Below are 20,129 nucleotides of genomic sequence, written 5' to 3'. Positions count from 1 at the left end.
AACCTGTGGCCAAAAGTGGCCGAGGCTGCCCCCGTGGGCCTGGCGTCCGCAGTCAGCCGCCACTCTTGTCTGAATGACCTTGCGGAAGTCCCCTGCCCCCACTCCTGAGTCTCAACAGTGGCCCCGTGGAGCGTGAAGCCAGCGGTTGTCTGTGCCAAGGCCTGCGACCTTGGAAAAAGGTGGCGGGAGTCTAGTCCCTGCGGACCTGCCAGGAAGGAGAGGGGCCATGGTTCAAGCCTGTAACAAAGGAGCCAGCTGTCAGCCGGCGGGTCCCCCATCACTTCGCTCCTGCATGCAGGTTCCAGGGGATGACCCGTTTCAGTGCCCCTTTCACAGAACAACACTGAGGCCAAGAGGCCCCGTCCAGAGACTGGCAATGGAAGAGAAAGAAGGGTGGCCCACCAAAATTCAAGTCTGAGGCGCTGGGAGGCATGCCCCATTCTGCCAAGCTGAAGAGAGATCCCCAGTGGAGGGGTGTACATGGAGGGTGTGAAGGGTCTCCTGGCATATGAGCAGGGTATTGGAGGGTTTGTGGGTCCCCTGGCTCATGGAGGTGGGCAGGCAAAAGGTCTCTGGGGCTTGGGAGGAAGGGTCAAGGGCTGGCCACATGTGTAGAGAGCAAGTTTGTCCAGGAACGTGTGTTCTCACCATGGGTGATAAATGGGACAGGCAGGCCAGGCCCTGAGAAGGAGGGATCCCATTTTGTGCTGGGTGTCTCTGGGCCAGCCCTTTCCCATCTCTGGGCCTTAGTTTCCTCCTCTGTACCTGCAGCCCAGGAAGGCAGTGCTGCCTGGACTCCAGCATGAAGGGAAAGGCCTTGTTTGCTTCCTCCCCAGAGCCCAGACTTCCTGTTCAACCATATATAGGGGAATTGGAAGGCTGGGGACAAGTCTTCCCTCACCCATTCCCTACTCACCAGGTGACATCACAGTCACTGCCAAGTCCAGTTTCACTATCTACCAGATGGCCCAGACTCTCTCCCAGCATCACTGGTAATTTGTTATGCCTAAAAGAGTGCCTCCACTGGGTCCACCTGCCCTTGGCCCCTTGGAGCGCAGCCCAGGGCCCTTGCCCAGTCCTATGACAGATGTGCACCTCTCCCACATACCCCACACACATATACAATTCCACAGTCATGAGAATGTGGTGGTGTGTACACTCACCTGTGCCACAGGGACCCATCTGTTATAGAACCCACTGGCAGGGCCTCCACGTTGCACAACTTGGGTGGCAGCCCTGTACATGTGTGCAGCTTCACAGACTCACACACTCCTGCCTGGAATACAAACCAAGACTCACATCTAGACACGCACAAAGGCAGAGTGCACATGCACTCCCTTGCACTCCAGTGCCCTGGGATACAAACACATGCTTATGCACACACAGGTCTCATCCAGGCCTGGCCCATCCCCAGAGCTATTCTGGGCCAGGCCCGAGGCCAACGAGGTCAGAGACTGCCAGTTCCCAGCAGGCCCCAGCCACTGTGTCACAGGCCTAGACTGCCCAGCCCCCACCCCCAGTCCAGGCTAAGTGCAAGATGCACCAGATCCCAGCCTGGCTCTGAGACTAGGGGGATCCTTGCTCCCTATCCCCTGCTTCCCCAGAGCTGAATCTTGAGCCCTAGGGTTTCAGGCTCCAGAAGAGAATGTCCAGGAGGGTCTCCTGGCCACTGCCAAACTCTACCCACAGCTTCCAAGCCAGAGGCCATGGAGGCTGGACTAGATCCCTACAGGAAACCCATAGGAGCTAAAAATAATACACAAGGGACAAACAGCATTCTGCAGGCCAGCATTCACGCCACCATACATGGAGGAGAGACTGCCTTCCAGGGGAACCAAGCTGGAGAGCTTGACGCTCCTGAGCTCTGCCACCCTAGAAATGATGGGCCCAACTCAGGGCTGGGGTGCAGAGATATATGGAGACCCTCGTAAGAAGTAGAAACAGTACTGGAAGGTGAGAAGAGCCCTGGGTTAAAAGCTGAAAGCTGAGTTTGAGGCCCCATTTCCTGAGTGACCTTAGGCAGGGCACACCCCCTCTCTGGGCCTCAATTCTTCACAAGTAAACAGGGGAGAGGAATAAAAAGATGGAAAAGGCTTTAACTTTCAGGATGTTCTCTCACAGTGGTGTTTAACATCGGAGAAATGGAAATATGAAAATGTTCAAGACTAGGGCACTGATTGAACAAAGTACAGTTGGCTTTTACAGAGTGTAATTTCACACTGCCTTTAACAATGACAGCAATAATCCTAACGACTCACATTTACTGAAGGCAGATGCCATGATACTGCAGTTACATCCATTTTACAGATGAGGCATTAAAGCTTGGAGCGGTTAAGTAGCCCACAGAGGGGTCACAGCTGTCACTATGATCATATCCGGAAGTCTTAGATTTAAGCTTGAATAATTTCAGAAGTTATAAAGTATAAAGCTACAAATTTATGAGAAACAGAATTTGAAAATTTCATTGCTTGTATTTTCTTTATGCTAATTTCATTTTGTGAATTTTGGATAACTAATTTTTTTGTGTCAAGTTTTGCCATCAGAGGGCAAAAAAGGAAATTTAAATAATTAAACTTTTAATTGTGTTTCTTATAAGTTTGTAGCTTTATACTTCTGAGGTTATTAAATAAAAAACTGAGGTTATTAAAGCTTAAAACTGCACTAAGCCTTGCAGGCCACCTTGTTATTTTAAGTCAGTTTGACTCCAAAGCCAGTATTTGAATCCAAAACTACAAAGCTCTGGATCTACAGGGTCCCCAGTTCTGAGGGTGGGCCCAAGACCCAAAGCACCCCAGCCTATGCAGGTCTCCACTGGTGCTTTTGGTGATGAGGAACGCAGGGGTCCAACGCTGGACTGCTTCTCCAGCATTCAGCAGGCTGGAGATTAATAATAATGGAAGGAAGGAAAGGAGACAGGGGAGGATGGACCAGAAGAGTCCCCCTACCCAAGGCCTCCCTATTCCTCTTCCAAAGTCCTCCCCAGGTCTCTTCAGCTCCTCAGATCTTCCTTCAATCCCTGGAGTTGTCAGGGCTCACTCTGAGATCAGGACCAGAGTGCAATGTGGGCCGGGTTCAGTGTGAGGTCAGAGTTAAGGCTCAGACTGGAGTGACAGTCAGAGCTCAGGCTGGGGCAGAGGCTGAGGATCAGCCAGAATCAGAATATGGTCCTCCAGCCCTTCTCCGGGGAGCTCACACTGTCCTTTGGGGCCACAGATGCTGGCTCCTTCAGGAAGCTTCCATAGCACCTGCAGCTGGCTGCTCTGACCATACCATCCCCTGCTCGCCATCCCCCTACTCCTCTGCTGTGGTGTCCAGGGTGACCAGAGCTGCCTCTGGGCAGGAAGCCAGCCCAGAAAGCCCAGGACATCCCTGAGTGACTGTCACCATAGCAACCTGCCTGCCTCCCTTCTCCTCACCCACCCCAATATGGGTCCAGTACTGGTTTTTCTAATTCAGAACGTCAGAATGGGAAGGGCCTCCCGGATCAGCAGATTCCAGCCCCTCCCCCTGTCCCAATAGATAAACAGAGACCCGAGTTGGGAAAGGAGGATGGGACCTGTTGTTTGAGGACCTGGCCCCAAACTGTCCTCCCTCCCACCCACTCCCACCAGTGTTGGTCTTGGTCTAGTTAGAGGTGGGGGTGGGGGCAGTCTGGAGTCTGATCTCCCGACGGGGGCGGGATCTCCACCCGCAGAGATGCGGGAGGCGGGCAGCAACAGGAACCAGACACCTACGATGAATAAATGATGCCCACTCGCAGCCTGCGACCAGATCGCCACCGCCGAGCGCCGGCTGCCCAAGGAGCAGTCACCGCGCCAACGCGGCCCGGCCAGTATCCCTCGGCTCCCCCGACCTGTGGCCGAGCCCGAGCGGCGCTACGGGCACGAAGATGGCGGGGCAGCTCTGGGCGCTGGGCGGCGCCGCGCTGGGGGTCTGCCTCGCTGCGGTCGCCGGGCAGCTGGTGGAGGTGAGGCGGGGCGGCGCGGAGGGGATCGGGGTGGCTGTCACCATCCAGACAGAAGGTTGGGAGCGCCTTTCTGACCGGGAGCTGGCGTTTCCCTTCCCCTTGCCTTAGGAGACCTGTTTAAATGGGAGACACAGCCCTGTCCCAAGCCCTTCCAGGCTGTGGGAGAGACTCAGCCCCCAATCTTAGTGTCCCTGGTCTGATGGAAGGGCACAGCCCCTGATTTCAGGAACATTAGTTTGATGGGAGACTTACCCTGACCTTAGGGATTCCCAGTCTGATTGGGGATACAGCTTGGCCCAGCCTAATGGCAGACACTTCGCCCCTATCCTTTAGTTTTTGGTTTAGTGGAGTCAGAAGGTGGGGGCGGTGGGGAGTGGTGCTGCATAGTGCCTTGGGTTCAGTGACCCCTAATCTGATAGGCGAGATCTAGTCACTGACCTTAGAATCTGCTGGAGGAAACAGCATCTGCTCCAGAGATCCTCCAGGGTACCCTGGCTAATAAGGGAGAGACAGCCTTGGGAAGGAGGTATTTGTGCTTTCCAGGCAGGAGGATGAGAATACCCTTTATAGAGCAGCCGCGTGTTGAGTTTGATTACATGGGGTGCACTAGGCCCTGGAGAGGAGGGGCAGGAAAGGCAGGGCCCAGGGACTCAAGGGTCTTAACTTTGTCCTGGTGACAGCTGGGAGCTAGCAAATGTTTATGAGCAGGGAAGAGTCATGATGAGTCTTGGTTTGGAAGGAGGAGAATTAGTTGGAAGAGGACGCATAGTTGGGAGAACTGGGAGGAGCTGCTGAGACAGCCCAGGAAGAGGTGAGGAGGATGGCTGGGGTTTGGCCAGAAGGCTGACTGGGACCAGGAAGGGAAGGGTGGAGGCCATCTGCAGGACCAGGGAGGAGTGGGGTCGGAGCCTGTGTAGGCAGGGGCAGAGTGGAGAAAGCAGAGAAACAAGTGTAAGAGATGGCAAAGTACTCAGGAGAGCCCTCGAGGTGCTGGGGGACAGAATGGGAGAGGGAGAACAGGGCCTTATCCTTGGGGTGTGAGGGAACAAAGCCTTGAACTAAAGGGTCTAAGGGACATGGGGACAGAGTCCTGCACCCCCATGCTAGCCTGCCTCTGCTGCTGACCAGGGGGTGTGATCAAAAGGCTGAGCTGGAGTCAGATGTCAGCTCGGGTCCCTGTAAGGAGAGCCAGGCTGGCTTCAGCCCCATGCAGTGTACTTGGGCCCCTCACGGACTGCCCTGAGGCCTTAGGTGCAGAAACTGAGCTGGTCAGGGTGCAGGAGAAGGCTGAGGGCGGGTATCTAATCAGTTCTGAGCCAAGGACTCTTCCCCCAGTCCCCCAGGAGCACACCTTCTCCCAGTTTATCAAGGGAAATTGCATTTGGATTCTATCTGCCTGCCATCTGCCTACAGTCTGAGCAAGGGCCTGGCTGAGCCTGGGGGATCCAGGGAAGCACCAGAAAGATGGGCAGGGTGGGGTCCATGACACCACCTACCCAGCCCCTACAGGCATCATCTTCCATCAGCCTGTGAGGCTCTGATGCAGGCTGGGCCTCCAAGCTTCGGAGTCCAGACCCCTAGCAGTACTCACTACAAGGAGATGCCCGACTGTTACCTGTTGCCCTCTACCCAAGACCCCTTTGGGGGTGTCTTGAACAAAGCTGGAACAAAAATGTGTCAGAAGTGAGCTCTTGGCTGCCCAGGCTCTGAATCTGAGATATTTACTCTGGCCTTGGAGTCTTCTAGTCATACAACTCAGCTGGGCCAACTCACTGAGCCTTACAATCAGGGAACCCTGCCACTGCCCAGACCTTGGTCCTGACTCTACAGACATGTGCCAACCATATGCATGTGTGCCCCAACCATGCATGTGCCCTGTACCAACAGTGCCCAACCCCAGCCCCATATGTGTGCCCCAGCCCCCTCCCATCTGCCCTGAACCCACACATGTGCTGGACCCCATATACATGTGTCTGACCTCGCAAATGGATCCAGGCCCCAGAGATGATGCTGAGGAGGAGAGTCTTCTTATCAATTTTACCACTTAGACAGGGTAGAGCTTCCCAGAGACCCCTGGAACCACCTCAATCATGTTACAGATGGAGAAACCAAAGCCTAGAGAAAAGAAGGCTCCCACCCCAGTCCACCTTGGTTAAGAGAAAAGAACCAGGGAATCACATACCAATCCTGGGGACACAGATCCTCTGGGTTACCTAGGACAGGCTGCTGATCCTCTCCAAGCATCCCCAAAACATGCTAAAGGGTGGTGCTCATCTGATGACGAAGTATCTGGCTTTTGGTAGGTGCCCCATCCATGCTTATGGACCAGGGAAAGACTAGACAGGTGGTTGAGCTGTGGGTTGCCTTTCCTTCCCAGAGAGCTGGAAGAGATTCTTCATGTCTGTCCTTATTTGGTTAATCAGGGGACAACTCATTGCACAGATGCCCCAGGGTCCTCTCTCCCTCCAAGTACTAACCCCCATCCACACCCCTCAGCCAAACTTGGTGAAAGAGATAGGGTCATATCCCTCTCAGCCCCGCAGGTCAGGAACAGGTCTTGCTCAGACCCACCACAGCAGAGCCACGTCCACTCAGACCCCCAGAACAGGGTAGCTGGTGTCCCACTGAGAAGGTGAGAAGTGGCTCACGGCGCTCTACTTTTCTCCAGCCATGCTTACAACTTTTGGCCTCCAGGTGTCGCTAATGCATTTCGGACAATTTAGCTAGTCCTGTCCCGTAAGGAATCTGGCCTAGCCTTCTGGTCAGAGGAGGTGACCCAAGTAGGACAGGCAACTGCTGAGGCCACCTGGTGGGGGGTCCTGGTCAAGTAACAGTCACAGGGCCCTGGCTCTAGCTCCACACCTCACCCCACTGGGGGGGTGTGAGAGCAAAGTCCCCCAGGATAGTACAAGCCTTGCCTTGTCTCTGGCCTTGGTCCTGAGACCCTATCTGCCTGTGTGGGGCCCAGGACTGGAGAGGAAAGGAGGGGACTTGAAGTTGATTGAGACAGGCCATTCATGTTTGCCCCTTGGGGCCTTGGTTTCTTCCAAACATCAGCCACCCTTGTACTCTAAGTTCCTGGCTCCATTGTTCTGGGGCCCTGCCCTCTTCTCTTGTTCTAAGTCTGGAACTTCCCGAAGTTTGGGGCATTGGTTATGAATGTCTAAGTCATTTGATTCTAGGAGAGTCTGAAATGCTTTTCCTTGTTGAGACCTGGGTCCCTCTCGGCCTCGGTCCTAGCCCCTGGCCTCTGCCTGGCTCACTGTTCTCTCTTGACCTGCAGCCCAGCACGGCTCCGCCCAAGCCCAAGCCACCCCCACTGACCAAGGAGACGGTGGTGTTCTGGGACATGCGACTGTGGCACGTGGTTGGCATCTTCTCGCTCTTCGTGTTGTCCATCAGTGAGTAGCTGCTCCTCGCTCTCCCCACCATAACACAGTGGGAGCATAGCAAATCCTTTTCCCCCTCAGCACCACCCCCAGGGGCTCAGAGCAGCAATTCCGGGCAGTGCAAGCAGGCCAGGCGCCAGCAAGAGGCCCGCTTGTGGTTTCTGGCACCTCCTGAGCCACACAAAGTCCCTGTGGAGAGCTGACAGACCAGTGGTGACCTGAAGTATTCTGCCCGATCAGGGATGCAGCCACATGGCAATTACGGTAATTACAGGGGACTCCACTGAACCAGGACGAGAACGTGTCATTTTTCCCTATCACTGGCCTCCTGATGCTTTTCCTGTAGTTTGGCCAACTTAAAGTGCCCAAGCCCAGGGGCCCCAGCAAGGCCACTCTTGGCCACAGTTCAGTCCTAAAGGCTCCCCAGTTCAGCCCAGCACACGTGGCTCCCAGGCTGCAAACCCTGCATTGTCAAATACCATTTCCCCAGAATGACTCACACCCACTTCAATTAAAAGCAAGAGACCCCTTCCTCCCTTGGACCTGGGAGTTACTTGATGCGAAGTCATAATAGAAGCAGGCTTGGCATGCTCCCTTCAATTGTCCTTCCGGAGTCGGCATCTGGAGTTAGAGAAAAGGGGGCCAAGAAATGTCAGCTGGATGAGGGAGGCCGCCAGGGTACAAAGCATAGTCTGATAGAAGTTCCTACAGGCCAAAGGGAGGAGCAGGGGCACAGGCAGTGAAGGAAAGGAAAACCCATGCCCCCGAAAAGGCTTCATGGAGGACAGGTCCTCTGAGCTGTAGATTGGTAGGATGGATGAGTGGTTTTGTCAGGTAGGCAGCTGGAAAGGCATCCTAGACAGAAGGATAGTGTGAGCAGAGGTGGGTGGAAACAGCCTCCACCCAGGTCTCAGATAACCCCTGCAAGACATTTACTGAGTGTACCCTGGGTCAGGGGCTAAAGGGGCATTTAAGTTCCCAGAGGGGCAGAACTGATCACAAGGGCCCATCCAGATGTGAGCGCACCAGAGGAGACAAGGACATATCTAATTTGCATGTGCTTCTCCTGGCACCAGAAGTCTCCTACCTGCAAGAAAATATCCATTCCCCCCACTGCCATCGCTTCACGGCTAGGGTAGAAGGATCTGAGCAAGAGGCTACATTTTGTTCCTAGCCAAGGCCAAGAATCCATCAGGCTTCTGAGTGGAGGACCCCACAGACAGACAGGTGTGGCTATAGCCCCATTCCAGGTGTCCAGAGAGGGGAACAACCCCCAGTACCGAGGCAGGGTTGGGGGAGGCATCTGCCCTGCAGAAGCCACAGAACCATCCAGGGTGCAGGTCCAGGGAGCAGCTCTGGGGCACCCTGGGGAGTACAGGTAAGGGCACTGTGGGGCTTCAAGACACACAATGGTTTCTCCCCACCTCTGCTTGGCCCTAGATGGTGGAGGTGTCTGGGGCCACACAGGAAAGTTGCAGGTCAGACCCAAAGAGGCACTTGAACCTCAACTACACAGATCAACTTCCACTCTTAACCCCATTTCCTAGAGAAGGTAAAGGCCTCTGAGCAGCAGGTCAGCACTTGTTACCCTCCATGCAGGGCTCTAGGGAGCAGGGATGACACAGCTCCATCTCTGGGGAGGAAACTTCTTTCTCGCTTCCCAGTCTGCCTGGACCTGGGTGGTACAGCTGTTAGCGGAGCAGCACCCCTAGAACCTTGTGGAGGGGCTGGAGCTGGACAGGGTGCTTCTGGAAGTCACCTCTACCCCCAGGGACTCCTATCCCAAGCCCCTGACAGGGCCCTGGAACTCGATCCAAGGAACTCTATTTCTCTGCTTCTTTGGAGAGAAGTAACCAGGCCAGGCTGGATGGGGCAGACCTGGTGTGAGGGGAGGTGCTCGAGTCCTGCTCTGGCTGCCAATAGCTGCCACTGAGCTCCCCTTAAAGCCCAGGCCTCCCAGGGACTCCAACCAGCCTTTGCAGAGAGCCTGAGTGGGCATGGTCCTGAGGAGGTGCCTGGTAGGATGGCTGGGAGAGGTGGCCCAAGCCAGTAGAGTGGGGTTGGGGGCCAGACTTGGGCCTTAAGTATAGAGGTCTGGAAGGTGGCAGAACCCAGCTCTTTGGATAAGAAAGGCCTGCTGTCTTCTCAGGCCTATCCCCGAACTGCAATGCACAGTCAGACTTGCTGCTGGGGCCCTCGTGCAGCCCCCCAGCCCCAGATTGCCCCTGGATGTTGCTGTCTGCCTCATCCATTCATTCAGGAACCCAGTCCTTTAGCAGTAAATTCTGTGATTCTGGGGGAGACTCGGTGGGGCCACAATACTGGCTGAGGGATTGCACAAGATGACCTCAGGGGGTGCTCCAGCCCAGGCCACATAGGTCTGATCCATCTTCCCCAAAATAGGACTGGCTTGTCCTCCCTGGCCCTCCTGCTCCTAGAGTCTGCCATGAAGTTATGTCTGGTCATCTGATTTATAATAGGAAGCAGCTCCATTCCCTCCCCTGAGGCTAGGGCCAAGGTGGTCAGACTGTGGGGGCCTTAGAAAAATAAACTCAGTCCAGCCGAGTCCTGGCAGCCCTGCCCTGCCCACCCCTAGACAGGCCAACTCCATGCCCTGTCCCAGTTTGTGTGGGCACAGCTGCCCTGAGCCGGAAAACCACTCCTGGAATAACTCTGTCTGATGTGAACACCCCAGGGCAGGGTCTATGCCCTCTCCTAGGTTCTCACAGCCAGGAGGAGCCCTGCTAGTCCTTAGGGAGGTTGAGAAGGACTGAAGCCACATTCTCCAGGGTCTGATGTGCTCTCAGGAGTCTTGGAAGAAAAAACTAGGATGCACCAGGAGCCCAGAGGCCTCGGTTGGAAGCACAGGGCAGCCTCCAGGAGGCTGTAGCTTGAGTCATGGTGCAGCCCAGTGCCCTGCCCTCCAGGTGCTCTCAGGTTAGTCCTCAGGACCAGGACTGATGACATAACATACAGGGCCAGTACTCAAAGAAAATATGAGACCCCTTGTTCAAAAATTCTTAAGAATTTCAAGATGGGGACAGCAGAGCGTTAACCAAGCACAAGGCTCTTCTGAGAGTGGGGCCCTATGTGAAGCCAGCCCTACTCAGGAAAGACATCTTGGGTGAGACACACATGGGTAGATGGAGACAGGCCTGAAATTTGGGTACCATTCCTGGGGTGTCTGAGCACCAGCTCTGGCCAAGCCTGCTCTGCCCTCCCCCTGTAGTTATCACTCTTTGCTGTGTCTTCAACTGCCGTGTGCCACGGACCCGGAAGGAGATTGAAGCCCGGTACCTGCAGCGAAAGGCAGCCAAGATGTACACAGACAAACTGGAGACTGTGCCACCCCTCAACGAGCTCACGGAAGTCCCCGGAGGTGAGCAGGCCTCGGCCCTCAACCCAGCCACTATTTGACCCTGTCACGCCTACCAGCTTCTTGGTCCTGCTGCCTGGAGTTGCCCTATTCCTCCCCTCCACCTGGTTGAGGGCCAGGACCCTGCCCTGTCCCTGGAGACTAGAGCACAGATAACGGGTCAGAGTGAGGCAGGGAAAACAAGGAGCTATTCTGCAGGTAGGAGGTTTGGAAGGAAGAAAGAATGAAGGGTTGGACTGGGAGGCTCTGGCGTGGGCCCTAGGACCCAATCTAACCCCTGATTGCATGCCTCTTTCCTCTACCCTTCAGAGGATAAGAAGAAGAAGAAGAAAGACAGTGTGGATACAGTGGCCATCAAGGTAGAGGAGGATGAGAAGAATGAGGCCAAGAAAAAGAAAGGAGAGAAATGAGAGATTCCCCATTTCTGGAAGCTCTGGAAGCTGGCCGGCCCTGGGGCTCATAGTCCTGGCCAGGGTCCAGACATCTTAGACTCTAAGCTCATACATGGACCAGAGGTGGCAGAACATCCTCTCCCTGCTCAGAGGGGGTTGCTGAGGCCCAGGACAGGGGACCTATCCAGGGCAGAGACAAGACTACATCAGGTATGCTGCCCCCGAGCCTGGACTCCACTCCTTCCACCCCATCCACATGGCCACTCCGCAGAGGTAGTCTTGGGCCACTGTCCCTCTGTAGATCCAAAGTGGCCTGTACTCACCCAAATGTGCCTCTGGCCCTCCTCTGCCAGGAACAGCAGTGGCTAAAGGGGTAGTGGGATGAGGGTTTCGTTCTGGAAGGGGAAGGCTGACATGGACGGGCTAGATGTAAGGTCACACCGGGCTGGCCACAGGGAGGGAGAGGGTTGCTGGGGGACAGCTGTGGATAGCAGCCCTGGTGGTGAGGGGACTGCCCCAAGCCCGGAAAGGGTTCTGGCCCAGGGCGGTGAGCAGAGGGTGACCAGAAGCAGAACCCCCAGGCCAGAAGATACCAAGCTCCAGGCAGTAGATGCACTTATCTTACACGTTGCTATGCAGCTGAGGCTGCTGGGGGGCCTAGCACAAGGCCCGGGGGCTCAGGGCTGGGGGCTGCAGGGGTGGGTCGGGGTGCAGAAGGCTGAGGCCAGTATGCTAGAGGGAGAAGGGAAGAAAGCTGGCACCTGGGCCCCATCTTGGGAATCCAGGGAATATTTGAAAAGCCAAGGGAGACCTTGGGCTGTTCTGGTGGCCCTTTCTATGCTCAACTGTGGTGGGAGGTGTCAGGGCCCCAGGAGGTCACCGCTGCAGGCAGTGAGAGATTGAGGCAGCAAATAGCCTTCCATCTGCTGAATATAACAGCACGCAGCTTCCTCTTCTACTCTCAACTCCAGTGCCTAAAAGACGCACTGCTGCCCTGAAGGTGAAGGCCCAAATGCCACCTGGGGACTGAATCCTTGGGGAGGGGAGATACAGAGAGGGGTTTCTAGGTGGCAGTGAACATCAGCTGAGGAACTCAGACCTGGGCCTGGAGACACCAGAGGTTTCCAAGCCAGGTGGAGCTGCTGGTAACGCTCACGCTGCCTCTGCAGCCTGCAGAGATTTGTAAATAAAGCTGAGTGCCTTCCCACACCCAAGGGACCAGAGATGAGCCCTCAGATGCGCCGTCCCTGGAGCATTTATGTGGAGGGTGATGCATTGATCAGTGATAGGGACGTTCCCTCCCCTGACTTTTCTCCCAGCCTGAATTCAGATGAGCTGGAGGGAGAAATGGTGGCCAAGAGGCAGAGGGTCAGCCGCAGCCAGTGGGGCCTGGCCCTAAGGCAGGGTGTCAGGACCGGGGAGGAAGCTGCCTGCTCTCCACTTGCCTCTGCTCCATCCCGTGGGTTTCAATAGGCAGGTGCTTGGGACACAGAGGAGTCAAACCTGGATCCTGATCTGGACCCAGATCATTATTACACAAGGAGAAGGACCCAAGCTGATAAAGGGGAAGGAGCACCAGGTCTTAGAGCCATCAGTGGGCAGAGAAATTACAGAAGGCCCTGATGTGGAAGCTGAGTACTCACCATCACTAGGTAGGAACCCTGACTCTGCCCTCAGGGACAAGCCAATGGGCTTCTCATACATATATGGTTGTGGCAAAGATCATTCTACCCACACAGGGCAGAGCCTTCCTGTTGGCTGGGCAGGAGAAGCCCAGAGGAGCAGGGGCCACTTGAAGTCAAACAGCAGCTAGTAAAGTCTGGGAGAAGTCCAGGCCCGAGCTCCATCTGTCCTGCCAGCTGCCTCTCTGACCTCTTACCTGGGCCTCCACTAGCCCTTTATGGACAGGCATGTCTGCTGATGGTGGGGATAATGTCTGATCCCAGTGGGCATCTGCCCCTGTCTCCAGGCAGGAGGCTGGGCTAAAAGGTCAAGGTCCATTGCAGTGTTTCAGGGCAATGACAGGATGTGTTCTAGCCACTGGCGAGGAGACGGGCCAAAGTCAAGGAGACCATACTCACCTCCCTGGCCCAGAAAGAGCTGCACGCTCACCCCAAGCCTCATGCTGTGTCCTGGCAGCCCCAGCTTCAGCCTGGGCAGTACATTCTAGGCCCTCCATCATCTGACCCCAATATCATCCCTACACACTCCCTCCACCTTCTGCTGGAGCCACCCTGGACCTTTGGAGGCAGACCCTGGGACTCTACACTTTTCAGTATAAACTGCCTGAGTCACCCATCCTAGCCATCCAGTTCTCTCATCTCCCACTTGAGCAGGACCAGGGAACGAGGGGCCTCCGAGGCCCAGGAAGGAGGAGGCATGGGGAAGAGAAGTGTTTAATCGAGCACCTACTCTCCACCCTGCCTTGTGGGGCTGTGAGAGCTGCACCTGTGGCAGTCTGGACACAGAGGGTGAGGAGGGGCCTCGGCAAGGGGGGGCTCACCCAGGAACAGAAAGAGAGTGTCAGAGGACAGCAAGGAGGCTGAGGGGCAGCAAGAGTGCCACGAGTAGGACCCTGGACGGGGCTGGCAGAGTCTGCCCATTGAGGCGCTCCCAGATCCACTGCTGGTAGGAGGAGATGTGTAGATAGACGGGTGGGAACTCGGTCTTCTTGCAGCCTGGGCCCCAGCTCACCATTCCCACCAGGTACCATATTCTCTCCACAGGACAGGCCAAGGGCTCACCACTTAATTCCTGTGGGGAGGGGTTGGGGAACAAAAAGGGTCAGGGAGGCTAGATGTGGTCCAAGGGAGACTTGATCCAGCTCAGGGACAAGCAGGGAACCCTCACACAGGACCTTCCCCACAGTCCCCTAGTGTCACACAGCTGAGAGGAGGTGCCCTTGAGGTCCTGACCCAGGAGACCTTCCTCCAAGGGCTCCATCTCCCATCTCTCTCCCAGTCCTCCACCCACCATCTCTTTAACACCCACCCTCCACCTTCCCACCTACCCCCATCCTTCTCCCTCATCACCAACCTCCATCCCCAATCCCCATCACTCTGACCCCAACCCCCCTCTCTTTCCTCCCAGTCTCCATCCCTCATCCCATCTCCCTCCCCCATCTTCCCATCTTCCCCTTCGGTCACCCCTGCTCATCCCCAACCCTCCACTTTCTGTTCCCTCTCCCTTCAGGTCCTGTCTCCCCTGTGCCCCATCCCACTCCTGGCCAGGTGCCCTTGGAGGCAAGTGAGCGAGTAGGAGAGGTGCTCACATAGCAGAACTGCTCCCTGTCGACGTCCTTTGCACAAATCATCTGGGAGTTGATGATCTGAATCAGAGAGGGGATTTTGGAGAACCTGTGGTAGAGGCTGTCACACTCTGTGCTGTTCAGGATGGTGACTTCCTTCTCCTGAATGGTCCGGAACTGGGGCCATACACCTGTGGGACAGGGGCCCCATTCAGGCTTGGCGGTTTCTTTCCTGCCCACAGCCTCGTGTCCATCCTCCCTCACCACTCCTCCAGCCTCTTTTCCTTGCCACACAGCAGTCCTGGAGATCTCTCCAGGCTTAGCCCACCCACTATTCCAGCTGACACTTCCCAAGGGCCCCTCAATATAGAGACCCTGGAGCAGACTACCAATGCTCTGGCCTTGCTAGACCTGGTCTCACGTCCATTGAGTCCATTCTGATCTCAGCATCTTGGCTTCTGCATTCCTTCTATCCCAAATGCCTACCAAGCCCATCTCAGGTCCAAACCCTGCCTTTTCTTCAAATCTTCCCCAAAGGTCTCTTCTGTCCCTAAGCTTCCCCAGACCCCCCTCTGTGGCTCTCAGGCACTCCTCACTCCCCTCCCCATTCTCCCAAGTGTGTCTGTCCCTAGTCTGAGCTCCTGGAGGACGGAAGGCTTCAGACTGTTCCCAGCCATTCCCCAGACAGGCCATGGCAAGGAAGACAAAAAGCTGCCCCAGGCTGGAGCCCCTGTGGGCTTTTTCAGGCAAGTTGGCACCACGAGGCCACAGGGAAGGGCACCTCTTTTGTGGGAAAGGGAAAGGGACTCCCTGAAGGGGATGGACATTCTTGGAGCTCATAAGGAAATGAACTCTTGGATGACCCTGGGACAACACTCCTTGCTCTTTGGTCCTTGCTCCTAAATCAGGATAATGAGGGATTGAGGGCCACTGATAGGGGAGGGAGCTGAGTAGACCCTCACTGACATCCATCTTCTGGGTGCACACTGCCCTTAGCCAGCCACGAGGGGGATCTGGGGAGCTTTTTACAGACACAGAACCCTGCTCCTCTCACCTTGCGTGTTCTGCTTCATGACATGGATGCCCTGGGATTGTATGCAGACAGCAAAATATTACTCTGTGCCCCCTCTGCCTTCAAGGAAGTCCTGTCTACGTGCCCTGGCGTGGGCCTGAAGGTTCAAGGGCAATTTGGGCCCCTTAAGGTCTGAATGGCCACAATGCATTCACTGCTGAGATTCTCAGGGGGAAAGAGACCTCAGATATGAGAGTCTGACAGGAAGTGAGGGGGCAGTGGACTCCCTAGGGAAGGTGTCGCAGAAACACCCATTCACGGTAGACCTGGGCCTGCACCCAACTCCTCTCTCACACCACCCACCCTGCTGTGGGAAGGCTCCGACTCACCGTCAAGCCTGGGGAGTCCCCAGCCTGTCACGGTGCAGAGGGTGTGGTCCTTCACCTCATAGTCCAAGCCAGGCAGGCAGATGGGCCAGACATACTTGTTGTACTTGAGTGGTCGCTCAAGCTTAAGGAGGGCAATGTCATTGGCCCGGCCAATCCAGGACCAGTACCGATGGGACCGGTAATGGCGGTTCATGATGACCTGCTGTGCCAGCACGTCGACAGTAGTTTTCGATACCTGGTCAATCTGCGGACTTCCCGCCCGCACTGAGTAGGTAACATCACTCCTAGGGGAACAGGGAGGGGAGCCTGCCATCAGCTCCAGGAACCCCACCCCAGCCTGCACCCCCTACCTTTCACCCCACAGTTGCACTCTGAGCTAATCCAGGCAGGCCACCCACCTGCTTCAAGCCCCTTGAGCCCACTCCTCACAACAGATGTGAACAGGGCTCTGCACACACACTGCGTGGTCCAGTCCTCACAAAAACCCTTCATTTTATGGAGAGGGAAACTGGAGCTCAAGTGACAAGTTCAAGGCTACATAGCTAAGAGGTAGTGGAGCTGGGACGTGGACCCAGCTGTCTCTGGTTCCAAACTCTGGACTCTGTCCAGCATCCCATGCTGGGCCCTGGAAGTGATAGAGGTCCTGTGCAATCCATCAGCCATGCCTTGCCTCCTGGTCTCCCTTCTTAGTGCCCCTGGAGTCTCTATGTCGACCCTTAGGCTTGGAGCATGCTTCTCCACTGGCCAGCCCTCATGGCCAACACAGATGTGGCTCTCAGGCCACTCCCTGGCCCCAGAACATGAATATGCCCGCTCTCTTGTCCCCCATAGACCAGACTCCTCTGTGAGCATCTATCTTCTTGTCTGTTTTCCCCAGCAACCCGAGAGGAGTGGTGCAGCCCCCTTTTGCCTCCAGTGCTCAGGCCAGGGCCTGGCTTCAAAGAGTGTCAAGCTGTTGGTTGAATGAAGGAAGGAAGGAATAAGTGAAGCAAAGGGTGTGGAACAAAAGAATATGGACCTTCTTTCCGTGGATAGAAGGAGGCCTAGACAGTGGGTTGCAAGCCTCCGCTTCTGATCTGTGGAACAACTGCACAGGACTGGGGGGCCAGGAGAGGGGAGCAAGTTTCCGGCTCCCAGCAAGGAATGTGCAGGGCTCAGCCCCCACCTGCTTGGAGCTGGGGTGAGGGGGGCTGGGACTATGGGGTTCTGCAGAGGACTGATAGGCCAGCCGGCAGGATGACTGGGGCCCCAGTGGCTCCAAATGTCTTTCCAGCCACCCATCTAGGCCCCGACTCACTGGGTCATGCAGTGGGCCACAGTCAGCACCCAGTGGGAGGCAATGAGGGTGCCTGCACAGACGTGTATGCCATTGGCCCGCACACTGACCATCCATGGCCACCGCCGAGCCATGGCCTCCGGATCCCTGAGGGTGGGGTCCAACTCATAGGAGAAGCCACAGGCTGAGGAGGAAAGCAAAAGGAGTCTGATGAGGAATGGGCCTTTCCAGCCACACTCCATAGCACCTCTCCCTCCTCCCCTCCCCCTCAGCCCAATCTCCCACCTAGCTAGCCACTGGCCCGCACCCATCCAGTGATTCTCCCTCACCACTGGTCATCACATAATGATGCTGTCCATGTGAGGATGGGGGTCTCCAGCCTCGGAAGGGCCTCAGCACTCCCCAGGTATCCTTCTCTCCCTGATCCCACAGACCAGGCCTCAGGGCCTTCCCAGTAGACCAGCCTGGTGTGCCACTGGCCCCTGTGTCCTGGCTGAGCAGATCTCAACTTTGGCCAGGCCCCTCACAAACTCATCTGTGTTTCCATCTGGTTCCCCTACTTCAGCCAACGCAGATCCCTCCCCCTCTAAGATCCTCCTCCTCAGTGAAAGGAAAGGCAGATGACCTAAGAGGGAAAACTGGGCAATGTGCACAAACACACACCTCTAAGGATGAAACCCTAGCAGCAAATGAACACAGAAAATGCTCAGCCCCGTTAGTCCTCGGGGAAGTACGGACTCAAATCACAGTGAGGTTCTGCTCACCGCCACCTGCCAGGTGAAATTAAATGTCCCTGATACCAAGTGTTGGTGAGGATCACGGCCCCAGACTGCTCACTCACTGCTGGTGGGGGTGTCAATGGGTGCAGCCACTTTGGAAAAGCTTTTATGGAAACGTTATTTAAACTGAAGATGCACATATACAACGTCACAGCAGCCCCACTCCTAGGTGTTGCAAATGGATTAGCGGATTGTGAGATCAGTAGCACCAGGGGCACCACGACTAGCAGCTGTAAAGGCTAACACAGGAGAGGGAACAGCAGCACACACAGCAGAGTGATGCTGGGTTGTGTGTGAGAGACTTTCTGGGGCAGTTAAATTGTGTGCACTGAGTTCCAGGATGAGAAATATTTATGTGGACCTTACTTAAACATGCGTTAAAGCCACTGCTGGAGAGAACATCTTGTGGGTGTGCCCCCGAGACACCCAAAGGGAAGGCTCCCTGAAAGCTATGCTGGAGATCCCCAAAGGCCTTGGCTGGGAGCCTGGGTCAGGGCCTGGCGCGTGCTGAGAGGCGCCGGCCCCACAGGCCATTCAGGGAGGCAGGACCATGCGGCCCACCCCAGGCTCCTTCCACCTTCCTTGCCTCCTAACTCACCAGGATGAGAGGCCTGGCCCACAAAGGTACTCTTAAACACTGGTAAAAGGAAGGTCTCCTCTCACTCTCCCTGCCCCCTCTTCCTCCGCCCCTTAAGAGCCTCAGGACTGCTTGGGCACCTTCCTCCCGCGTGGAGGGCACAGTACCCACCAGGAAGTAAGTCGTCGTCAGCAGCTTTAGAAGCACTGTACTGCAGGGTCGTCTTGGCCTGTGGTGTGGTCGTGGGCGGCGGGCTGGCCGTGGGCGGCGGGCTGGTCCTGGGCTGGGGGCTGGTCGTGGGCGGCGGGCTGGCCGTGGGCGAGGGACTGGTCGTGGGCGGCGGGCTGGCCGTGGGCGAGGGACTGGTCGTGGGCGGCGGGCTGGTCGTGGGCGGCGGGCTGGTGGAGGCCTGCCGGCGGAGGCGATGCCCGCCCGAGCGACAGGTGGCATTGGGAGCACAAGGGGCGTCAGGTTTGGCGGGGGCAGCCATGGACAGTGCCCCCGACGCTTGGCCAGCGCCCAGGCAACCTGTGGAAGGACGCAGAGAGGATCAGAGGTGCAGGCCGGGCCTGAGCGCGGAGGGCCGGGGGCGGGGCTCACCCGCGGACGGCGGCGGCGGCAGCAGCAGCAGCAGGAGGCCGGCGTGCGCGAGGGCGAGGGCCCGGGCCCGGGCGGGTGTCTGAGGGTGCTGGGGACTGGGCCTGCCGGCCCGCGGCCCACACCGGGGTTCCATCCGCGGGAAGCAGCAACCGCGCCGCTCCTCTTGCGACGGCGCTCCTGGGACCCGCTCCACGACGGCGCCCCCCACTGGCGGCCGGCGACGGCTTCTGTGGTGTGGTGGGCCCTGGCGCTCCCGGTCCCGCCCGCGCAGCGCCCCCCCCCCCCAGTGACCCCCCGCGATGGTGCTTCCGGTGTCAGGGCCGCCTTCAGGCCGGCTGGACTCGTGTGTGGCTTGATGGCGCCCATGACTGCCTGGCTTCTGGCCAGCCCTCTCCCCTCCTGGAACCCCGTCTCTCTCAGTCGGCCTGGCAAAGCAGTTTCCTGGAGACCCTTAACCTCACCACGGCTGGTTCCTGCACCTCCTCCTCCGGCAGCCCATTTCCATCCCTACTGGATGAGAGGAAAGCCCAACCCCAGGGGCTGACATCCAGGATTTCCAGGCGGCCCCACTTGCCTTCCAACCTGATGACTACAGTGGGGCCTTGCCCCAGGGCACTGAAATTAAGCACATTGATATGTTTTCGATAGTGATTTTTCAAGAGTGCAAAATTTTAAGCAGCGTCTCCCTCAGCGTCCATTCAGCAAATACACTTCCCTTACAGATCCACCTTCTTGGGAAAGATGGCGCAGGTGAGGTTTCCATTCACAAAGAATGTGTGATGATAACCATTGGGCCCTTTTGGGAGCAGAAGGCCACTTTGTATGTTGGAACTGGGGGAACATTTTGATGGCTCAGTGACACAGATGGATAATACAATTAAAAAGTAGTGTGGGGAAATCCTGTGAAAAGCTTTGGTTCAAAGTTGTTAAAATTCTAGCCTAATAAAAGGGTGAAAGTTAAATCAAGTCAGGACAATCTAACTTTTGCCAGGGCCTGCTGTCTTGGGAACGACACTAGGGCTGGTCATTCAGTGCTCCAATCGCCTGCAAGCCATATCCACCACCCTCTGGAGCCCGTAGCCACTGTGAACCTGAGGCCCACCAGGTCTGAGGGGCCCCCACGCT

The 20,129-nt window shown here is 56.4% G+C and overlaps 2 protein-coding genes across 3 annotated transcripts; one reads left to right on the top strand and one right to left on the bottom strand.

Annotated features, from left to right (window-relative positions):
* The first annotated feature begins 3,536 nt into the window (after positions 1–3,536).
* On the top strand, positions 3,537–17,063 carry TMIE (transmembrane inner ear). 2 transcript variants are annotated; one of them, XR_001367432.2, is made up of 5 exons: positions 3,537–3,967; positions 7,251–7,368; positions 10,586–10,735; positions 11,042–11,334; positions 16,650–17,063. XR_001367432.2 is itself a non-coding variant. In XM_006194476.3 (4 exons), the coding sequence occupies exons 1-4, from the start codon at positions 3,890–3,892 to the stop codon at positions 11,140–11,142; spliced, it is 447 nt and encodes a 148-aa protein (XP_006194538.1). In that variant the 5' UTR covers positions 3,537–3,889; the 3' UTR covers positions 11,143–12,333. The 2 variants fall into 2 exon arrangements, 1 of the variants encoding a protein (XP_006194538.1); XM_006194476.3 differs by lacking the exon at positions 16,650–17,063 and having other exon boundaries at positions 11,042–12,333.
* On the bottom strand, positions 13,605–19,570 carry LOC106730989 (serine protease 50). The gene is made up of 6 exons (XM_032458678.1): positions 19,005–19,570; positions 18,576–18,932; positions 17,070–17,232; positions 15,773–16,056; positions 14,396–14,562; positions 13,605–13,878 (listed from the first exon to the last, which is right to left on the bottom strand). Exons 1-6 carry the CDS (start codon positions 19,135–19,137, stop codon positions 13,648–13,650), a joined length of 1,335 nt encoding a protein of 444 aa, XP_032314569.1. The 5' UTR covers positions 19,138–19,570; the 3' UTR covers positions 13,605–13,647.
* Between the last annotated feature and the right edge of the window lie 559 nt (positions 19,571–20,129).

The sequence above is a fragment of the Camelus ferus genome, chromosome 17 (genome assembly GCF_009834535.1).
Source record: "Camelus ferus isolate YT-003-E chromosome 17, BCGSAC_Cfer_1.0, whole genome shotgun sequence".
NCBI lineage: Eukaryota > Metazoa > Chordata > Mammalia > Artiodactyla > Camelidae > Camelus > Camelus ferus.
This window is presented reverse-complemented; position numbering and strand designations above follow the sequence as displayed.